This window comes from Pelodiscus sinensis, chromosome 1 (assembly GCF_049634645.1).
Source record: "Pelodiscus sinensis isolate JC-2024 chromosome 1, ASM4963464v1, whole genome shotgun sequence".
Lineage (NCBI taxonomy): Eukaryota > Metazoa > Chordata > Testudines > Trionychidae > Pelodiscus > Pelodiscus sinensis.
In genome coordinates this window covers 235,345,977-235,366,303 of record NC_134711.1, presented here as the reverse complement: position 1 = coordinate 235,366,303, position 20,327 = coordinate 235,345,977, and the positions used below count along the sequence as shown (strand labels likewise).

General features: G+C 41.5%; 2 protein-coding genes and 1 long non-coding RNA gene across 11 annotated transcripts in view; 1 reads left to right on the top strand and 2 right to left on the bottom strand.

Annotated features, from left to right (window-relative positions):
* The window catches only part of LOC102450376 (RANBP2 like and GRIP domain containing 4), a 64,337-nt gene extending 58,677 nt beyond the window's left edge, over positions 1 to 5,660 (bottom strand). Inside the window, exons 1-2 of the mRNA XM_075917913.1 lie at positions 5,522 to 5,660; positions 585 to 652 (exon numbers count right to left, since the gene is read on the bottom strand). Of these exons, the coding sequence (XP_075774028.1) occupies positions 585 to 652; positions 5,522 to 5,593 (140 nt within the window). The 5' untranslated portion in view covers positions 5,594 to 5,660. The remainder of the gene's footprint in view (positions 1 to 584; positions 653 to 5,521) is intronic.
* A 334-nt stretch (positions 5,661 to 5,994) lies between these two features.
* On the top strand, positions 5,995 to 9,410 carry LOC112544353 (uncharacterized). Its single transcript, XR_012900193.1, has 2 exons — positions 5,995 to 7,221; positions 9,093 to 9,410. It is a non-coding gene; the product is annotated as an uncharacterized LOC112544353 (long non-coding RNA).
* LIMS1 (LIM zinc finger domain containing 1) overlaps positions 7,640 to 20,327 on the bottom strand; it is a 149,485-nt gene continuing 136,797 nt past the window's right edge. For 6 of the 9 annotated variants that reach the window (XM_014569273.3, XM_075917970.1, XM_075917960.1 and 3 more), the window contains exons 9-11: positions 11,555 to 11,630; positions 11,189 to 11,324; positions 7,640 to 9,230 (exon numbers count right to left, since the gene is read on the bottom strand). In XM_014569273.3, coding sequence (XP_014424759.3) covers positions 9,216 to 9,230; positions 11,189 to 11,324; positions 11,555 to 11,630 — 227 coding nt within the window. In that variant the 3' untranslated portion in view covers positions 7,640 to 9,215. Of the gene's footprint in view, positions 9,231 to 11,131; positions 11,325 to 11,554; positions 11,631 to 20,327 lie in introns of all 9 variants that reach the window. The other 3 variants (XM_006114548.4, XM_006114547.4, XM_025180379.2) reach the window with 2 other exon arrangements.

The window sequence follows — 20,327 nt, the reverse complement described above, 5'->3', positions numbered from 1 at the left end:
ATCCAATATTATTCTGTTATGGGCCATCATTTCCTGTTTGCCAGTAAACGTGCGTATCTAATAAGACTTGTCTGCAAATCACTTAGGGCTTGTTAAAAATTTAAAGACAAGCCACCAGCAGCACATTAAACTGAAAGTGTGGTCATGGCACAAGTGTTGGGAGAGCTCTGCCTGTACTGTATAGCCTGGTTCACACTGGTGCTTTACAGAGCTTATAACTTGCTGTGCTTGGAGGGTGATTGAGTGTTTTTTCGTACCCATGAGCCAGAAAGTTATAGCACTGTAAAGTACCAGCACAGAATTAGCCTTGGAAAGAATTTATGGAAGCTAAAATATCAAGTCCCGCTATTTTGTCTGAATTACAGACATCTGAATAGAGAATGCTTTTCAGTCCAATATTTCAGAGTTCCCCCATTAGCAACTCAATGGACCTGTATCAAGTAAGAGCCATCAGCACGGTCTGGAAGTAACAATTTTGATCATTCAGTATTAGGCATCAGAAATTACTTTGAACAACTGGTATTGTTACATTTAATTTCTGTAGGAGTAAAGCTCTTTGTAGAACAGAACAAAACATATTTTACCTTTTAGCCAGTTCATACTCTTTCGCTTCATAACAGAGTTTAGCAAAAAAAAATCCTTTCATTGATTTCTGGAGAAAGAAATAAATGATTAAAATATATCTATAACAACATTTCAACATCTATATTTTGACTCAAAATGGCTTAAAGTTTTGTATTAACATACACCATAGTGTTGACTAAACTTTAGACAGTTATTGGCCCAGTTTTTCATTATGATGTGTAATATTTTACCCTATGACCTCTTTGCAGAGAAGCACCTAATATCATACTGAGAGAGTACAGTAGGAAATTAAGGCTACTTAGTGAACAGAGAAAAATCACTGCTTGGTTGTACTAGGAGCACCTATGACAAGCAACTTAAAATCACACAAACACACATGCCACACCACTAAATGGAATACCAGATGGAATAGTTTTGGCCACAACATACTATGCTTGCTTCTGGAAAAGTTTGTAATGCATCCATCTTCCAATAGGTGAATGATTAATTTCTTCAATTGTACACTGCAACAAGTGTCATCAAAAGCGAATATTTAAATATAGCACAGGAATCCCACATTATTCCCAAATTACACAAAAGTTGATTTCTTCCTGAGTTCTCCCCATGGGAAAATTTCTGCAAGTGCCACAAAGATATAGTTATGTGACCTGATATTAATTAGGTGTTCTGCAAGGGAACAGAGAAGCAACCAAAAGTATTTGCTCTCTATTCTATCACCCACTGTATCTCAGACAACGGAGGATTATCTCTGCACCTCAGCACAAGTTCTGGAACAGAAACTAGGGATTTTAAATATTGATTAATTGAATAGTCGATTAACCTCATGAACTCTTATTAGTTACTCAAATAGTCTATAGCCTCCGGGGGTGGGGCTGGCAGTCAGTGCAATCTGGCCCCACTCCCGAGGAGCCCCCAGCTACTCTGTTTTGCTGCCTCTGTATCAGAGGCAGCAACATAGGTTGCCAGGCACGAACTGGTCTGCAAGGGGAGCCAATTTAAATACCAGCTCCCCTCATGGACCAACTGTCTGTCACCCTGCGCTGTTGTCTCTGATATAGAGGCAGCAACCCCTGTCCAGAGGGCATCTGAGCTCCCGGACTTGGACATGCTGCTGGCCTACCTGCTAAAAAGTTTACTGGCAAGGGGAAGGGGGAATTTGTGTAGTCTACAGCATTAACCTATAAGCTTTTGTTTATTGGTTAATCAACTATACAATTACGTCCCTAGCCAGAACATAAGTCAAACTGATTAGTTTCTGTCATGGCTATTGTGGAGCAAAAAACTAGGCACTTACTGAAAAAAGAAAGAAGAAAATGGAGATGAAGGGCAACAAAGGAGAGGAGATAAGAAAAGGAAGGAAAGCCACTTTTTTAATTAATGACAGATCCTTTCTCCCTGGACAAATAGAGGTAGTGCACACCTGTGAACATAATAAACTCAGGCATTAGGGTGACAGATGGTGCACACCTGTGGATATAATAAATTCAGGCATTAGGGTGAATGAAGGAACACATCTGTTATCTAGTAATTCACTTTAATTAAGAGGAAGACCAACACTGATGGGATAATGAAAAAAATCCACCAGCAGGCGGAGTAAGAGTGAATATCGCTTTAAAAAAGGAATCATGGTAAATAAAATAAAAAAGATAAAATGAAAGTTTCAGAGAAAAATGTAAAACCAGAAGAGGTGAAAGATGCAGAGAAGAGAGGAAGAAATAAATAAAGAACACTGGTGAAAGTCTAAAAAAGTGGATAAAGACTAGGGATATTAAATTGCGAGTAACTGACTAATCGAATAGTTGATGCATTTTGCATCAACTAGTCAACAGGGCATCTCCGCCTTTGAAGTGTAACAGCCCTAGGCATCATGCTCCTCCCAGCATTTCAAAGCAGCAGCGCCCCTTGGAGCCCGGGGTCAGCTGGGGACTACCCTGCTAACCTTGGGCTCCACGCGGCGCTGCCATTTTGAAACACCGTGGTGAGCGCAGTGTCAGGCTTCATACAGCGTTTTAAAGTGGCAGTGCCACCTGAAGCCCCAGGGTCAGCAGGGGAGTCCCCAGCTGATCCCAGGCTACACAGAGTACTGCTGCTTTGAAATGCAGTGTGCAGCCTGGGGAAACCCCAGCTATCACTTTGAAGTACCCCCTTTTTATTCCTCCCCCTTGCTGCCTTTTTCTGATAGAGGCAGTGGGGGGAGAGGGATTAATCAACTAGCCTGTTGATTACCCGATAAGTATTTGCTTGTCCACTAGTTCTTCACATCCCCAGCAAAGACTGATAAAATAAACCAAATGTTTATTGACACAGCTAAGTTTCAATTTGTATATTTTGCTATGAACTTAATTTTACTTGGCTCTAGCAAAAACAAAGTAACCATACAACCCTTTTTATCTTTAAGACACCATAGGAGAATGGTTCAGAACATAACAGCCAAAAATCAAATGGTGGGCCACAGTCACAGTGGAAAAAAAAAAAAAAAAATCTACAAAAGATGTCAATCTTTGTTTAAAAGGATATTTAATCCAAAATCTTAACCCTTTTTGCAATTTGGGACTTCAGTTTGTCCTTGGATTAACTGTGTCTTTGTTTGACGAAGCTCCTTGGAGCATAGACCAAACAACGTATGTGCTCAAATGATAAAGTATCTACATGGTGAGGAAACTATAGTAACTGCTCTATCAAGGAAGTCAGACATAGAAATAGATGTTTTAGATATTATGAAGATTTGGACTTTTACATGCAAATTTGGTCCAGCCATCAGCTTACTGACAAGCCTCTAGCAAGGGCACCAACTGTAAAGGGCCAAGTACTTTTCCTTCCAAGAACATATTTAACTATGCTAACAAAACCAATCAAAGATCCTATCATATTTCTAGTAGAAGTCCAAGTAACTGAAATACTGACATGAGCTCTGGAATATTTACATTTTAACACCGCCTCTTCATAAAACAATTGTATTATGTATCACTTCCTATGTTCACAACTAGAAAATACCCGTGTCAGCTACAGCAATTGCCCATGAGAGTGCACGACAACAGACAACTAAAAATATGTTGAGTCTCTTCAATGCAATTTAAGAACTGGTAACAAGAAAAAAAAAAAAAAAAAAAAGGTACATTATCAGCCAGAACTCTGCTAGCCACCAACGAACAACCTGAGGAAAGCTGGAGAACCACTGAATTAACAAGTCATCACCCATCATCATGGTTTGGCTTCGCGAACGAAGATCTAGGAAGGAAATCCATGTAACTCCTCAGCTTTCTCAAATCATCCAGAAAAGAGGAAGTTTAGCCTCCCAGTGTTACAGCACAAAGATATTTTTGAACAAAAGCATGCATTTTTTATCCTTTAATAAGACATATTTAGTTTTTAATCTTTCATAAATATTATATTATTGAACAAATGTGTCTGGAAATTTGTAAAGGTCTGGTGAGTCACATTTCTTTACAATTTCAAAAGGAGAGTTAATTGTTGTCCCTTCTTAATTTTACAATACAGGACAAAAAGAATTTTATGTAACTATTTTCCATTACTTATTTTGTGAACTTGACTGTACAGTTAGATGCATTACCCATGTAAAAATCAGCATCCCCTGTTTGTGTGGGTCTTCCACACAGTGAACAGGATAAAACATTTTAAAAAGTTTTGTTCATGGTAACAAAAAAAACCTCATAGGTGTAACTGTTAAATTTGGTAGATTTGTTGATTGGACAGCTGACAATCTAGAGAGTGTCTTCTGAGATTTGCAGAGAAATAGTTGGTAACATAAAACTAGTAATAATTTTCATTGCTGAACTGCATTCCAGGATACCTTCTTAGCTAACTCCATGTAAACAGTTGTGGTACTTGCCATGCATACCCATCAACAAGCAAGGAAGTAACTCAGCCACTTTTTATGAAAACATGATTGAAGTTTCATGAAAAAAAGAATGAGTCCACAAATTACTATCCCATAAATTAGTAACTCTGAAAACTAGATATCATGCTCTTTTTAAAAAAAGCAATACCAATGTTTATCACACACATCAATTATGCACCATTTCTTTGTTGACTTAAATCCTTTGCTTAGCAGAAGTATCAGGCCAAACTTTCCTGCACTATCCCACTGCTGTTCCTCAACTCATCATGACCATGGGGGAAGGTGTAAAGGAGGGATGGCTTGCCTGGACTTGGCCCCCAGGATCAGGACTCCCCCCCCCCCAGCATTAGGGAGCCCAGACGGACACTCCAGCCACCCCCCAACCTTCCTGCTGGCCCACAGCACATAAAACCTACTAGCCTGGGCTCCACTAGCTACGGTGTGGGAGGGGAATGCAGGGAGTGTCTTTCTCCTTCTCAACTGGGGGGAGGAGGTAGGGTTTCACATCAGTGATGATTGGGGTTTTTTCCCTTCACTTGCGCATGGCCCCTGACTGATTTTCCTGTGGGTCAGCAGCCCCGGACCCAAAAAAGGTTCCCCACCTCTGAAGGCTGAAAGAAACGCCCCCAGCCAACGACAGCTCAAGTTCCTTCCCGTTAGTACAAGACTCAGGAACCCCGGCTGCTACAAGCGCCTCCCAGCCTTGGCTCCAGCCCCGCCCCCAGGCAAACCTCCGGCGCAGGACAGCTCTGGCCGCGGATCCCTCCGCCCCCCGGCCAGGTCAGGGCCCGCCCGGGTTAGCAGCCGGCCCCGCCCACGCGGAACGAGGCCAGCCCGGCTGCCGGGGCAGGGACGTTGAACGCCTGCGGGCCCGTGACTCGCCTCCCCGGAGCGGGCGGGAAGCTGCTCTGCGGGGCCCCGCGGGGAAGGGGCCAGGACACGCGGCCGCTCCGGCCGAGACCAGCCCCCGCTCGCCAACGGGCACCAGCACGCGCCCCCCGCGCTCTGGGCGAACAAACCGCCGCGCCCGCGGCCCCGCAGGCGGGCGGAGACTGGGGAGCGGGCGGCCCCACTCACCTCTCTGGGGGAGGGGGCGGCGGCCTGCACGGAGGCGATGTACCGCTCCACCTCGGCCTTGCTGCGCCTCATGGCCGCGGCGCGCGCCGACTAAGCGAAACCGAAACGCCGCCTCGAGCCCCGCCACCCCGGCTCGCGCCGCGCCGGGCAGACGGGAGACTGAGCTTGGCTGGTGGGGGGGGGTGGGGAGGAAAGTCTAGGTACGTTCGCGCGCCTCCTCAAGGTGCGTAACGCGGCGGTGCGTGTGCGTCGTCCTCCCTTGCGGAAGCGGAAATGACGTATGTCGGCTGAGCTGCCCTCCCCAACTCGGCAGTCTGATTCAGTCCCTTTTTCCGCCTGGGGTCGGGGCTTCCCGGCGCGTTCCTTGCTCCGTCGCAGCCCCTGGGCCGCGAGCCAATCACAACTAGCGGAGGGCGGGCCGGCTGCGCGCGCACGGAAGGACAACCTGGCACCTCAGGTTGCGGGGCAGGTCCGCGCGGGGCGCCCGTGGCCGCTGAGGGCAGGACGCGGGGCGGGAACGGGGCTCGCTGCCGCAAGGCGGGTGCGGGCGGGGAAACGTTGAGCATTGAGGACAGTCGGACTGTGCAGGGGGGGCGTGGCGGCTCCATGGGAGGTTTGTAAAACCAGGTGGACAGACGCCCGGGCAGGGAGGCTGTAGGGCGGGGGTCGTGCACATAACACCCCTCTTCCCCGCCCAGCGCTGCGCCTTTCTGTCACCGCCCTACCTTCGCCCCCATTACACTCAATACATGAACTCAGAGGTGAGGGCTCCCAAACACTGCTGCCAGCCTCTCCTCTACCCTCCCTCCTGGCCAGACACCCTGCCCCAAGTCCCCTCCTGCATCCTCCCTTCTGGCCGGAGACCCTACCCCCAGCCTGTCTGTGCACCCTACTTCCCACCCTCTCCCCCTTCTGCACCCTAAGAGTACAGGGTAGCGCTCATGAACTTTGTGTCTCAAAAGCATGTTTGTGCAGATCAGCTTTCCTAATCATTTTTTATTTCTGTGATGGCATGTGTTGTATTACACTGATCATCTTCAGTTAATACTCTTCTGATATTAGAATTTATATCTAGTAGGATTAAGCCTCAGAACAAGCCTACTGATGGACTACCTGGAACCATTATTATGTGTTTATCATGAATTGAAGCTACTTCAGAAACTGTGTCACAATGTTTCATTCTGTATAGCACCCTGATCAGCAAAACTGTGCTTTTAATTCTTCCTCAACTACCGAGTATGTCCAGGGTAGGAATGTAAAATCCTGCTTAATCAGTTTAACCAGTTAAATGTTAACAGGATCCTGAGGGCAGGAGTAAATAAAACAAGATGGAACTTAAAGGAAAGGGGCATTCTTCAGCAGCCAGTGACTGACAGGTCTGGTGCTGTCACTAAGCAACCCACATGCAACCCATTGTAATTGATCGGTAGATCTTAGCAGGTTAAAAACTGACTAGAACTAAATTGCAAGTAAGAGTAAGTTATGTACATATAACAGTTACACAGCACTGCTGCCACACAAGTGTCCTTAGACTTTTTTCCTGATAGAACTCATTAAGTGTATGGCTTTATCATATTTTTCAATGTTCATTGCTTTGCATTTGTCCTCAGTGAAATTCACATGGGATCGTGCTAGCAATTCACTAGCTTTATTTGGGCTCTCTGAAGTTCCTTGGTCTCTTCTAGTGTTTGTTATAACAAGTAAGGAAGATAAACTTATTCTGCATAATTGTAATGTATTAAACACGACCTATGTACTAATGTGAAAATGTGTGATGAGTGGTTGTCTGTGTTGTATGGGGGTAGAGGGAGTGTGACAGAGGTAAATTTCAAAACTGGGTTATTTTAAATGTTTTTGTCTAGGAAAAGTTAGCAGGTATTTTATTCTGAACATTTCCTTTACAATTCAGTTATCCACTGAATTGTATCGACACATTTAAAGCCTAAATTAAAGTAGGATCTGTGTTGAGCGAAAAGTACAGTAAGGGAAATACACCCTAAACTATGGAGTCACTTCTGACAGTTCCATAATACAACAGAAACTGGACTGTATTCTGTGTAAAGAGAACAAATACAGGGTCCCTCACCACCAAACATCCCTTTAAGAACAAGTCAAACAGGTTATAATTGTGTAGTCTTTATTGATCACAGTGGGAAAGCTTAGCTTTTAAACCAAGAGATATATTTTCTTAAAAGATATGAAATGAAACTGTAGTTTGTAAAGCATAACCTATACAATCTATGTAGGCTGCTATATTAAATGAAAAAAAATGTTTTATTAATTTGCCATACTACTGCACCTTTATAAAGAAAGGGGGAAAAGCCCTAGATTCTTTATGACTATTAATGAATAATATAAGACTTAGAAGCATGTTATAGTGAATTCTCATCAATTTGGACCCAGTCCTTCAAGGCTGACATTTTAGGTGCTCAATTGTAGGTGCTCAGCACCTTCTAGCATAGACCATTTATACACACACTCACTGATGTATGACGTGAGAGTGAATTATTGTAGGTACTATTAAAAAATTAATTCAGCCAAGAAACAACAATGTATTTTTTAAAATTCAAGTGTTCTCAATATTTAAAGAAAACAAACGTCATACATCCTATAGAAGTGAAGTAGTTAAAGCATATTATGTTTTATAATACCTGGTATACATTTTCTGCATAAGAATATAAAATAAAAATAAAACTGTATATATATTTAATGCATCCTTTTTTGAATACTGTTGTGAAAGGTACAGAAAAATAAGGCACAAAATGTAAGTAAAATACAAATACACTCATATTACTGGATTATTTTAAATGGAACATAACAAAATTCCGGTAGTTCTGAATATGGATATTTCTTGCAACAGGAATATATTTTCTATATTTCCATTACAACTTTAAAATCTAATATACAAAAATTAATTATGTAATATTTATCTATTAAAGGCACTACACTTTTGCAGTGGTTGCACTTAGAAGTTTGACTTCAGAGGCATTTAAAATAAGGCTTCATAATGATTACTTGGATCTGAATCTAAAAATGAATAGTTCCATAAAAAGTGATGCTACATCATTTAAAGATTACATGCTGAATTCTATGCACAAGTATTACCCTTAACTTCAATGGCACTCTTTGTGTACAGAAAGCAAGGTTTATTTGTGAAGTCATTGCAGGAAATGCACAAGCAGATCTTAGGTCTCCACAGAATCTCACTGAAATATGTGGCTATAAAGCAGATTCAACTGCAGGACCAGAGCCGTAAAAGAGTTTACAATGAATTTGTATTTGCAGTTTAATATGCAAGTACAATATACAGATCAACAGATATGTATAAATGTATATATCCAATACAGAACTGAAGATATATTTTGCTTTTGTTAGTTACAAGTTATATAAAATGTAGAGAGGGTTTTTAGATGCATGTTTTGAGAGAGAAAAGAGGAAAGTACTTTAGTATGAAGCTAGTCATGCATCAAGGAAACTAATTTTCTTTGCTTGTGTATCGCAGATTGCAGCCTCAAAGAAAAATAAAATGAAAGTCAAGTAATATCTGTAATATTTTCTAATTTTTTTCCAGGAACAGGAGATTAGAAGGAGGCTTTACTTCCTCCCTAAAGTTTCAGCTAGTTTCTTCAATCTTTTCTTCAACTCCAGAGGAAACTTCTCATAGCATTTCTTGCAGACAGGCTTCATATCAAATTCAACAAATTTGTTCCTAAAAATGATAAAGGAAATATATTTAGTGGAAGAGATTTCAAAGAGTATGTGTAGCATACCATATTGACGTGGTATAAGCAGCAAAATGATGCTTTTTCAGTATGTTTGCTGAATATTAAAAAAAGCTCTAAGCTGATAAATGATATAGCAAATCAATAAATGTAGATGTATCCCTGAATCTATTTTTTAATGATACATACAACTATATTTGTTAGCAGTATCCAACTTTGTAATTGGGTGCCATCATGCAGGAAGTAAAACAAATTCAGAAGACTTCTGATTTTTTTTAAAACCGTGACAAGTTAACAGTACAGATGAATTTGCTTAAGCTGAGATTTGGGTTTTGAAAAACAGAGGACCAGTCACTGCACATAAAGTTAATATTTATGTGAAAGAGACATGAAAGTAAAAGGCTGAAGTGAAGGAAACAACCGTACAGGAAAACAAAAAGAGAACTTCTGACTACTGAGGAAAATTTTGTTTTATGCAATACTGTATATTGTGCAACCACTGAATTGTAAACCTAACATGAAAGATACAGACTACATTTTCAGATGTTTATGGAGACCCAGTGTTATGGACCTAGAAATAGATGTCCAATGTGGGTATAAGCAAGGGCAGCTGTGCAAAAGATGCTATGAATTTCCATACTACGTTCAAGCAGTGGATATATAGTTAAGTATCCTGTCTAACAGCTGCAAGTATGTGCTGTTTCTGTGGCAAGAGGAAGAATCCCTATAGAAGGCAATATGGATAAGTCTGCTTACAAGACAGGAAATGCCACTATATCAGCAAAACAATAAAATAGGAACTTCGGTCAAATGCACAGTAAACTGGAAAAACAAAAAAAAAAGTATTTCTTTCAAATGCAGTAATCTCAAGTTACTTAAAACTACATACTATATTTTCATATAGAAATTTAATTTTCAAGTTGACTGATATTTTAACAAGTCTTTCCAATATTTAAACAGTAAAACTCTTTGTTAATCAATTCATATTGGGCATGATTTTCTGATATGTCATGGGATTCCATAAGTTGAAATGTCTCTTTGCAGCAATATAATGGGTTGGAACAAGAGACTCAGATAGTTCAATGTGAATTATAAACTTTATTTTAAAAAAAAACCTTCTAATTATAAATAACTTTTGAAGAATTCAAATAAAATATATATAAACTCTGTATGAACTGTAAAAAAAACAAGCCAATTACTATTCAGGAGGCTTTCGGACAGAGTTTGCAATATGTGGACTTGCATAGTCCTGTCTGCTACTGAATTACAGTAAAATGTCTGAGTGCTGTTCTGATACAGCAATTTAAAAAATGAGCAAAATATTAACATTAGTGGAAAAAAATCTTAAAACAAGACAATGTACTTGGAATACATTATTATTTTTGGGTACTGGCATTTTATATTAGCTTAAAATCTTGTGTGAGATGTTAAAATGGAAATACAAAGCATTCACTAAGAGTATTTTCACCACTAGCTTCTAAATCTGCATATCTGATTTTTCTGTGCATAATCCTGCATTTGAGCATGCAGTTAGGTTGGTGGTTAGCTGCATGTACAAATGACCTACTGTCATATGTAATGAACTATACACACAAAATGTAGGCAATTTGGGAAGCTGGAATGAAATCATAGCTACACAGTAGTCAGATATTAAAATAGTCTGTTCAGTGGGGTAAGAATTTTTCTCCCAGAAATATAGATTTATGAATTTTGCTGTTTAAGAAACCTTGCGAACTCAATTCTGAGCACGTCCTAAACTTAACATATTAAAACTTAAGTGCTCGAGATTTCAAATCATAGATATGTGGAAATTAAGAGTTGTTCTTTCACTGATTATTACAAATACATGCAGAAAACTAAAAGACACATACATGTCCTAAACACTGACCAAAGAAGAAAGAAGCAGAGATGGTGATAGGAGGAAAAGAAAAGTTTACAAACAGACTGGCTTTTTCTTTTTCAGCTTGTCTTTATCCTTTGCTTCTCGCTCTCGTTTGGCAAGTCGACGCTTAAATTCTTCTGGCATTTTCTCATAACAGTGTTTGCAGACAGGTTTTAGATCAATTTCAACAAACTTATCCCTTTAGATAAGGCACAGAGAAAACAGTGGAAAGAACACGAAAAGAGTTAAAAATGAGTCTTAGCTGAAAGAAGAAATGAACACATAGCAAAAATAGATTTTAAAATAGTAACACACGTCATTTTCAAGAAGTCTATACATGTCCTATACTATTACAGTTAAAATATGACTATTGATCTGTTTTGAAGAGATCACAACTGTTTTCCATCTTAAACTATGTGATAAACTTACTTGAGTGTTAACTTAGTGTTGCAAGTGGAACAAGCGAAACAGTTCACACACCATGCCTTATTCAGAGCAGACACAACTAGGGGAGGGGAAAAAAAATCATCAGATCAGTAAAAAAAAAAAAAAGCATTGTTTAAAACTTCTGAAATTTGCATATTCATAAGACGTATAGCAAAAGGTGATTATTTTTAAACTTTTTTCTTAATTGGGAATAAAATTAGGGACCGTAATAATGAAAAATGTAGTGAGAATAAGGAGATATACACGTGAAGATATACTGTAAGTAAGTGCTGTGTAATTTAGATGCCTCTAAATTACTTCATTTTTAAGCCGATGCTTAACTTTTAGCGATGATGTTTCTTTTGCCATAGTTTTAGTATGGGAGGGCTTGATTTTGAATGTAAGTTGCCTTTCTTTTTCCCTTTATATCAGTCTCTACTTTCTTCTCCTTTGTATCTCTTTCCATCTTTCTTTCATTACATAGGGTTGCTGAGAATTAAGAAATGAAACCTCCTAAAGCATGCTTTATTAGGAAAAAGAAAACCAAAACTTAGAGAAATGAAACTTAAGAGCCTTTGTTGCAAGGAATGGTGGATGAATGGGAGGAGGTGTTCCTGGGTAATTTGCAGAGATAATAGAGACGAGTGAAATAGCATAAGGGAAGTCCTTGAAGTCCCTATGCAATTGCCAACAAACTGGTCAAGCATTGTTCTAAACCAGTTTTGACAAAGGTGAATACCTAATCTGTGATGTCAGATATGTAGGCTTGTTTATTGTAAAACGTAAAAGAGAGCAGGGAATGACTGGAGCCACATGCTACTTGCTTGCTTGTTCAGTTGAAAGCAGCTGTTTGAGGATTCCAGGCCTAAAACTGTTTTAAGTATCTGAACAATACTTACGATTGATAAATGCTTTAAGAACACTAGAATGGACATCGTGGGTCAGATCAAAGGTCCATCTAGCCCAGTATCCTGTCGGCCGACAGTGGCCCGTGCCAGGTGCCCCAGAGGAAGTGGACCGAAGACAATGATCAAGTAATTTGTCTCCTGCCATCCTTCTCCAGCCTTTAACAAACAGAGATCAGGGGCACCATTCCTTACCCCCTGGCTAATAGCCTTTTATGGACCAAACCTCCATGAATTTATCTACTCTTTTTAAAACTCTGTTATAGTCCTAGCCTTCACAGACTGCTCTGGCAAGGAATTCCACAGGTTGACTGTGCGCTGTGTGAAGAAGAACTTTCTTTTATTAGTTTTAAACTTTCTACCCATTAATTTCATAAGAACATAAGAACGGCTGTACTGGGTCAGAACAAAGGTCCATATAGCCCAGCATCCTGTCTGCCGACAGTGGCCAGCACCAGGTGCACCAGAGAGGGTGGACCGAAGACAATGATCAAGCAATTTGTCTCCTGCCATCCCTCTCCAGCCAAGGACACCATTTTATCCCCTGGCTAATAGCCTTTTATGGACCTAACCTCCATGAAATTATCTAGCTTCTCTTTAAAATCTATTATAGTCCTAGCCTTCACAGCCTCCTCTGGCAAGGAGTTCCACAGGTTGACTACATGCTATGTGAAGAAGAACTTTCTTTTATTAGTTTTAAACTTGCTACCCATTAATTTCATTTGGTGTCCTCTAGTTCTTCTATTTAGGGAACTAATAAATAACTTTTCTTTATCTGCCCTCTCCACACCACTCATGATTTTATATACCTCTATCATATCCCCCCCCAGTCTCTTCTTTCTAAACTGAAAAGTCCCAGTCGCTTTAACCTCTCCTCATATGGGACCCGTTCCAAACCCCTAATCATTTTAGTTACCCTTTTCTGAACCAATTCCAAGGCCAAAATATCTTTTTTGAGGTGAGCAGACCACATCTGTACACAGTATTCGAGATGTGGGCGTACCATAGTTTTATACAGGGGCAGTAAGATATTCTGGGTCTTATTTTCAATCCCTTTCTTAATAATTCCTAGCATCATATTTGCCTTTTTGACCGCCGCTGCACACTGTGTGGAAGTTTTCAGAGAACTGTCCACGATAACGCCAAGATCTTTCCTGATTTGTCATAGCCAAATTAGCCCCCATCATACTGTACGTATAGTTGGGGTTATTTTTCCTGATGTGCATTACTTTACACTTATCCACATTAAATTTCATTTGTCATTTTGTTGCCCATTCACTCAGTTTGGTGAGATCTTCTTGGAGTCCCTTACAGTCTACTTCTGTCTTGACTATCCTAAACAGTTTGGTATCATCTGCAAACTTAACCACCTCACTGCTCACCCCTTTCTCCAGATCATTTATGAATAAGTTAAACAGGATTGGTCCCAGGACTGACCCTTGGGGGACACCACTAGTTACCCTTCTCCATTCTGAAAATTTACCATTTATTCCTACCCTTTGTTTCCTGTCTTTTAACCAGTTCTCAATCCAAGAAAGGACCTTTCTTTTTATCCCATGGCCATGTAATTTACGCAAGAGCCTTTGGTGAGGGACCTTGTCAAAGGCTTTCTGAAAATCCAAGTATACTATATCTACTGGATCCCCCTTGTCCGCATGTTTGTTAACCCCTTCAAAGAACTCTAATAGATTTGTAAGACAGGATTTCCCTTTACAGAAACCATGTTGACTTTTGTCCAACAAATTATGTTCTTCTACATGCTTCACAATTTTATTCTTTACATTGTTTCGACTAATTTGCCCGGTACTGAAGTTAGACTTACCGGTCTATAATTCCCCGGATCGCCGCTAGAGCCCTTTTTAAATATTGGTGTCACGTTGGCTATCTTCCAGTCATTAGGTAAGGAAGCCAATTTAAGAGATAGGTTTCAAACCACAGATAACAGTTGAGCAATTTCCCACTTGAGTTCTTTTAGAACCCTTGGATGAATGCCATCCGGTCCCGGAGATTTGTTAACATTAAGTTTTTCTATTTGTTCCAAAACCTCCTCTAATGACACTTCAATCCGGGACAGTTCCTCAGATTCATCACCCACAAAGGACGGTGCAGATTTGGGAATCTCCCCAACATCCTCAGCCGTGAAGACTGAAGCAAATAAATCATTTAGTTTCTCCACTATGGCTTTATCGTCCTTGATTGCTCCTTTTATAGTTCGATCATCTAGGGGATCCACAGGTTTTTTAGCAGGCTTCCTGCTTCTAATGTACTTAAACATTTTGTTATTTCTTTTTGAGTTTTTGGCTAGCTGTTCCTCAAAAACTTTTTTTGCTTTTCTTATTACATTTTTACACTTGATTTGACAGTGTTTATGTTCCTTTCTATTTATCTCACTAGAATTGGACTTCCACTTCTTAAAGGATACCTTTTTGTCCCTCACTGCTGCTTTTACATGGTGGGTAAGCCACGGTGACTCTTTTTTAGGTCTCTCGCTATGTTTTTTTTATTTGGGGTATACATTTAAGTTGGGCCTCCATTATGGTGTCTTTAAAAAGTTTCGATGCAGCTTTCAGGGATTTGGCTTTAGTCACTGTGCCTTTTAATTTCTGTTTAACTAACCTCCTCATTTTTGTGTAATTCCCCTTTTTGAAATTAAATGCCAGAGTGCTGGACTGCTGAGGTGTTCTTCCCACCACAGGAATGTTGAATGTTATTATATTATTGTCACTATTCCCAAGCGGTCCTGTAACGGTTATTTCCTGGACCTGATCCTGCACTCCACTCAGGACTAAATCGAGAATTGCCTCTCCCCTTGTGGGTTCCTGCACCAGCTGCTCCAAGAAGCAGTCATTTAAGCCATTGAGAAATTTCATCTCTGCTTCTCTTCCTGAGGTGGCATGTATCCAGTCAATATGGGGGTAATTAAAATCCCCCATTATTATAGAGTTCTTTATTTTGGTAGCCTCTCTAATCTCCTTTAGCATTTCAATGTCAGTATCGCTGTCCTGGTCAGGTGGTGGGTAATATATTCCTACTGCTAATTTCTTATTATTGGAGCATGGAATTACTATCCATAGCGATTCTATTGAACATGTTGATTCACTTAATATTTTTATTTCATTTGATTCTACATTGTCTTTCACATACAGTGCCACTCCGCCACCCACCCGGCCTGCTCTATCCTTTCTATATATTTTATATCCCGGTATGATTGTGTCTAACAGATTTTCCTCATTCCACCAGGTTTCAGTGATGCCTATTATGTCAATCTCCTCATTTAATACTAGGTACTCTAGTTCACCCATCTTATTAGTCAGACTCCTAGCATTTGTGTAGAAGCACTTTAAAAATTTGCCACTGCTTATTTATCTGCCCTTCCCTGATGCATTGGATTCCTTTGTATGCGGTTGTTTGTCTGCTCTGGCCCACAGTTTACCCTCTCCCTGTCTCTCTTTCTGACTACAGCTTAGAGAATCTCTATCAACGGATTCTCCTCTAAGAGAAGTCTCCCTCCGATTTATGTGCATCTTCGCACCAATCGGCTTTTCCCCATCTCTTAGTTTAAAAACTGCTCTACGGCCTTTTTAATGTTTAGTGCCAGCAGTCTGGTTCCACCCTGGTTTAGGTGGAGCCCATCCTTCCTGGGTAGGCTCCCCCTATCCCAACAGTGTCCCCAGTTCCTAATAAATCCAAACCCCTCTTCCCTACACCATCGTCTCATCCACGCATTGAGACTGAAGCTCTGCCTGCCTTCCTGGCCCTATGCATGGAACTGGAAGCATTTCTGAGAATGCCACCATAGAGGTCCTGGATTTCAGTCTCTTTCCTAGCAGCCTAAATTTGGCCTCCAGGACAGTCTCTCCTACGCTTCCCTATGTCATTGGTACCTACATGTACCACGACCACCGGCTTCTCCCCAGCACTACACATAAGTCTATCTAGATGCCTCGAGAGATCCGCAACCTTCACACCAGGCAGGCAAGTGACCATACGGTTCTCCCGGTCATCACAAGCCCAACTTTCTAGGTTTCTAACGATCGAATCACCCACTACTAACACCTGCATCTTCCTAACTGGCATTCCCTCCCCCTCAGAGGTATCCTCAGTGCGAGAGGATGCCGCAACATCCTCTGGGAGGAGGGTCCCAACTATGGGATGGTTTCCCTCTGCTCCCATTGAATGCTCTGTTCCCTTGAGACTTTCATCCTCCTTAAGAGCACTGGGGCTCTCAGACTGGAGGTGGGACAGTACTACAGTGTCCCGGAAAGTCTCATCAACATAGCTCTCTACCTCCCTTAGCTCCTCCAGTTCAGCCACCCTGGCCTCCAAAGCCTGAACTCGGTCTCTGAGGGTCAGGAGCTCTTTGCAACATATGCCACCTGCCCACAGGGCAGGTAATCATACATGTTACACTCAACGCAATAAACAGGATAGCCCTCACTCTGCTGCTGAGCTTCTGCCTCCATTTTTCTAATGAATAAGTTTAAGTATAAACTGGGATTCTTTTTAAACCTCTGGAATATACATTATTATAAGAGTTATGTTTTAAAGAAGGTCAGAAGTCACTAGTGCCCTCTAACCTGTGCGCTGTGTGAAGAACTTTCTTTTATTAGTTTTAAACTTTCTACCCATTAATTTCATTTTGTGTCCTCTAGTTCTTCTATTATGGGAACTAATAAATAACTTTTCTTTATCCGCCCTCTCCACACCACTCATGGTTTTATAGACCTCTATCATATCCCCCCTCAGTCTCCTCTTTTCTAAACTGAAAAGTTCCAGTCTCTTTAGCCTTTCATACGGGACCTGTTCCAAACCCCTAATCATTTTAGTTGTTCTTTTCTGAACCCCTTCCAAGGCCAAAATATCTTTTTTGAGGTGAGGAGACCACATCTGTATGCAGTATTCAAGATGTAGGCGTACTATAGTTTTATATAGGGGCAGTAAGATATTCTTCGCCTTATTTTCTACCCCTTTTTTAATAATTCTAGCATCCTATTTGCTTTTTTGATGCCCACTGCACACAGTGGACGTTTTCAGAGAACTATCCATGATAACTCCAAGATCTCTTTCCTGATTAGTTGTAGCTAAATTAGCCCCCATTATATTATATGTATAGTTGGGGTTATTTTTTCCAATGTGCATTACTTTACACTTATCCACATTAAATTTCATTTGCCATTTTGTTGCCCAATCACTGTTTGATGAGATCTTTTTCTTCACAGTCTGCTTTGGTCTTGACTATCTTGAACAGTTTAGTATCATCTGCAAACTTTGCCACCTCACTGCTTACCCCTATATGGCTATATTAGTTTTAGCTGAGTGCAGATTGAACACTTGGAATAACTGGGTAAAAGCCCATTTGGTCTTTGGATTAAGAAAGAAATCTTTGGCTGAATTTTGTTGGCCATTTGAAAATTCAATAAAGATTTTTAACACCTTCCACCTCTACTCTTGCCAAAAAAAGATCTGTTTCCTCTATTTCAATGGGTGCAGCTCCTTTATAAAAATGCACCTAAGGTTGCCTACTATGAATGAAATTGCAGCACTAGTAATTTCCAATTATCATAACTGTTACTAGGCTCTTCTCTCTGCAACTTATTGAACAACCAGTACCCAGAAGTGTCATTTTGAAGACAAATATTTTGCTGTTTGTCAGTGGTATCCTAATTAGATATGTATTGCTCCATATATGATCCCTCTGAGTTAACTGGCTGCTTGACATGTTCCCCCATCCCACACACTTTGTTAGAATAATGCTGGACACACTCATTAATTGGAACAGCAATGTTTTGTTCATATGTGTATGGAGGAATGAAAGAATACATTTAAAACAAAATGATACCAAGGGCAATGAAATGGCACACTACAATTTGCTCAGTTTAGTAACCAGACCATACAGTATGAGGCAACCAAATTAGACAGTGTAGATATGAAAAACATATACCTAGTTATCACACAGACGATACCAGTTTCACCAAAATTTCAGATATTTATTTGTTTTTGGAGGATTTTAAAAGATGAACAGAAAATTTCCTTGGAGACTCCTAGAATGTAGTTTTATAGGTAGAGCAGAGGGTTTCAATCTTGGGTTGCAGATCTGCCAGGGAAAGCACCTGGTGGTCCTGTGCCACTTCCCTCAGCTAGAAACAGCAAACCACAGCCAATGGGAGCTGCAAGGCTCCATGGATGCGGAACTCTAGCGTAAACAAAGTGTCATGGGCCCACATGAGGCTTTCCCTGGTGGCTGCATGATCCAACTTTGAAAACCCCCTTGAAAAGTTTCAAGCACAGTCTTGAAACTATACGGAAAGAACGTCACCTGAATTTAGAGCTCATTATTTACTGTCATGATTATATTTCATGGCATGCTGTTCTTTTAAAGTGCCTGGGCCTTATCCCACTTAATTACTGGTTTTGGTTTAGCTGGTGCTATTACTGGCACATGGTATTTGTTCAGATAGATGTTGTTGTAACATAGATATTGCTTCCTTTAAATAATCCATTCTTGTGGATTATTGTACCTGAACTGAGGTCTATTAACGTCCTTGAGGATAAATACATGTAGAGGAAGCTGCCTGTGTAAATCTCACTTAGCCCTGGTCTACACTAGGACTTCATTTTGAAATAACCCCCTTAAGGTCGAATTTATAAGCAGAGCATCCACACTATCAAGCCTGTTATTTCAAAATAATCGGTCGTTTAAATTGAAATCTGTACTTCGGCTTTTCATCAGAAAGAATGCCAATTCTGAAATAGTTATTTCAAAATAGTGGTCATGTGGACCTGCTGGTGCTACTATTTTGAAATCTCAGAACAGGCGAAGATCTACCGCACCGCCCCTTCCTTGAAGCCCTGCCCTCTCTATTCTCCTCCTGTCCATCACTTGCTATCCCCAGCCCTTACTTACACACTCTGATAAACACTTTATTTTTAAATTATGCGATACATACAATTAAAATCACATGTTTATAGTTATGAAATAAATGGTCTGTTTTTTATTCATGCTATTTAAATCTAAAATGAAGCATTTATAATTATACATTTTGTGGGGACAGAGTTCTGTGGCTGGGGGCAGGGGAGAGGGAACAGGGTGCTGGGAGGGCAGAGGGTGGAGGACAGGGTTCTGCAGCAGGGAACAGAGTGCCAGTGGGGACAGGTTTCTGCAGCTGGGGACAGGGTGCCAGTGGGGACAGAGTTCGGGGAGTGGTGATGGGAATGGGGACAGAGTTCTGTGGCTGGGGCCAGGGGAGTGGGGACAGCATTCTGTGGCTGGGGAGTGGGGGCTGGGGAGTGGGGTGCCAGTGGAGGCAGAGAGTCCCCTGCATCTCCCTCCTCCCAGGATTCTCCCCTCCCCCCCCCAGGGAAACCAGCGCGCGCCTGCCCTGGGGCCAACCCCCCTCCCCCGTGCAGAGAAGCCCCGCGCGTGCGCGCCTGCCCCGGGGACAACTACCCCTCCCCCACCGCGCAGGAAAGCCCTGCCCGCGCGCCTGCCCAGGGGGCCGACTCCCGCAGGGCTGATTCACCCCTCCTGTGCGGTGCAGGGAGCCAGTGCTCCCTCCTGCAGTACACCCGGCCGGCAGAGCAGCTAGCGCACTTCTGGAATCACCGGAAGTGGCGCTAAGCTGCGGGACTTCTGAAACCGACACTAGCTCCGTTCTCTCTTGAGGTAATTAGTGGGGCTTCTGGGGGGTGGGAGGGAAATGGGGGCGGGGCGGACAGGACGCCTCGCGAGTGACTGGTCAAGGTCTCGCGATCGACCAGTAGCTCGCGATCAACCTGTTGGTGACCACGGGCCTACTTGGTCTGGTAGGTTGCACAATGGTCTGTTCATGTGGGTGCACATGGAGTGCCAGTGTGGAGCACTCAGCCCCATG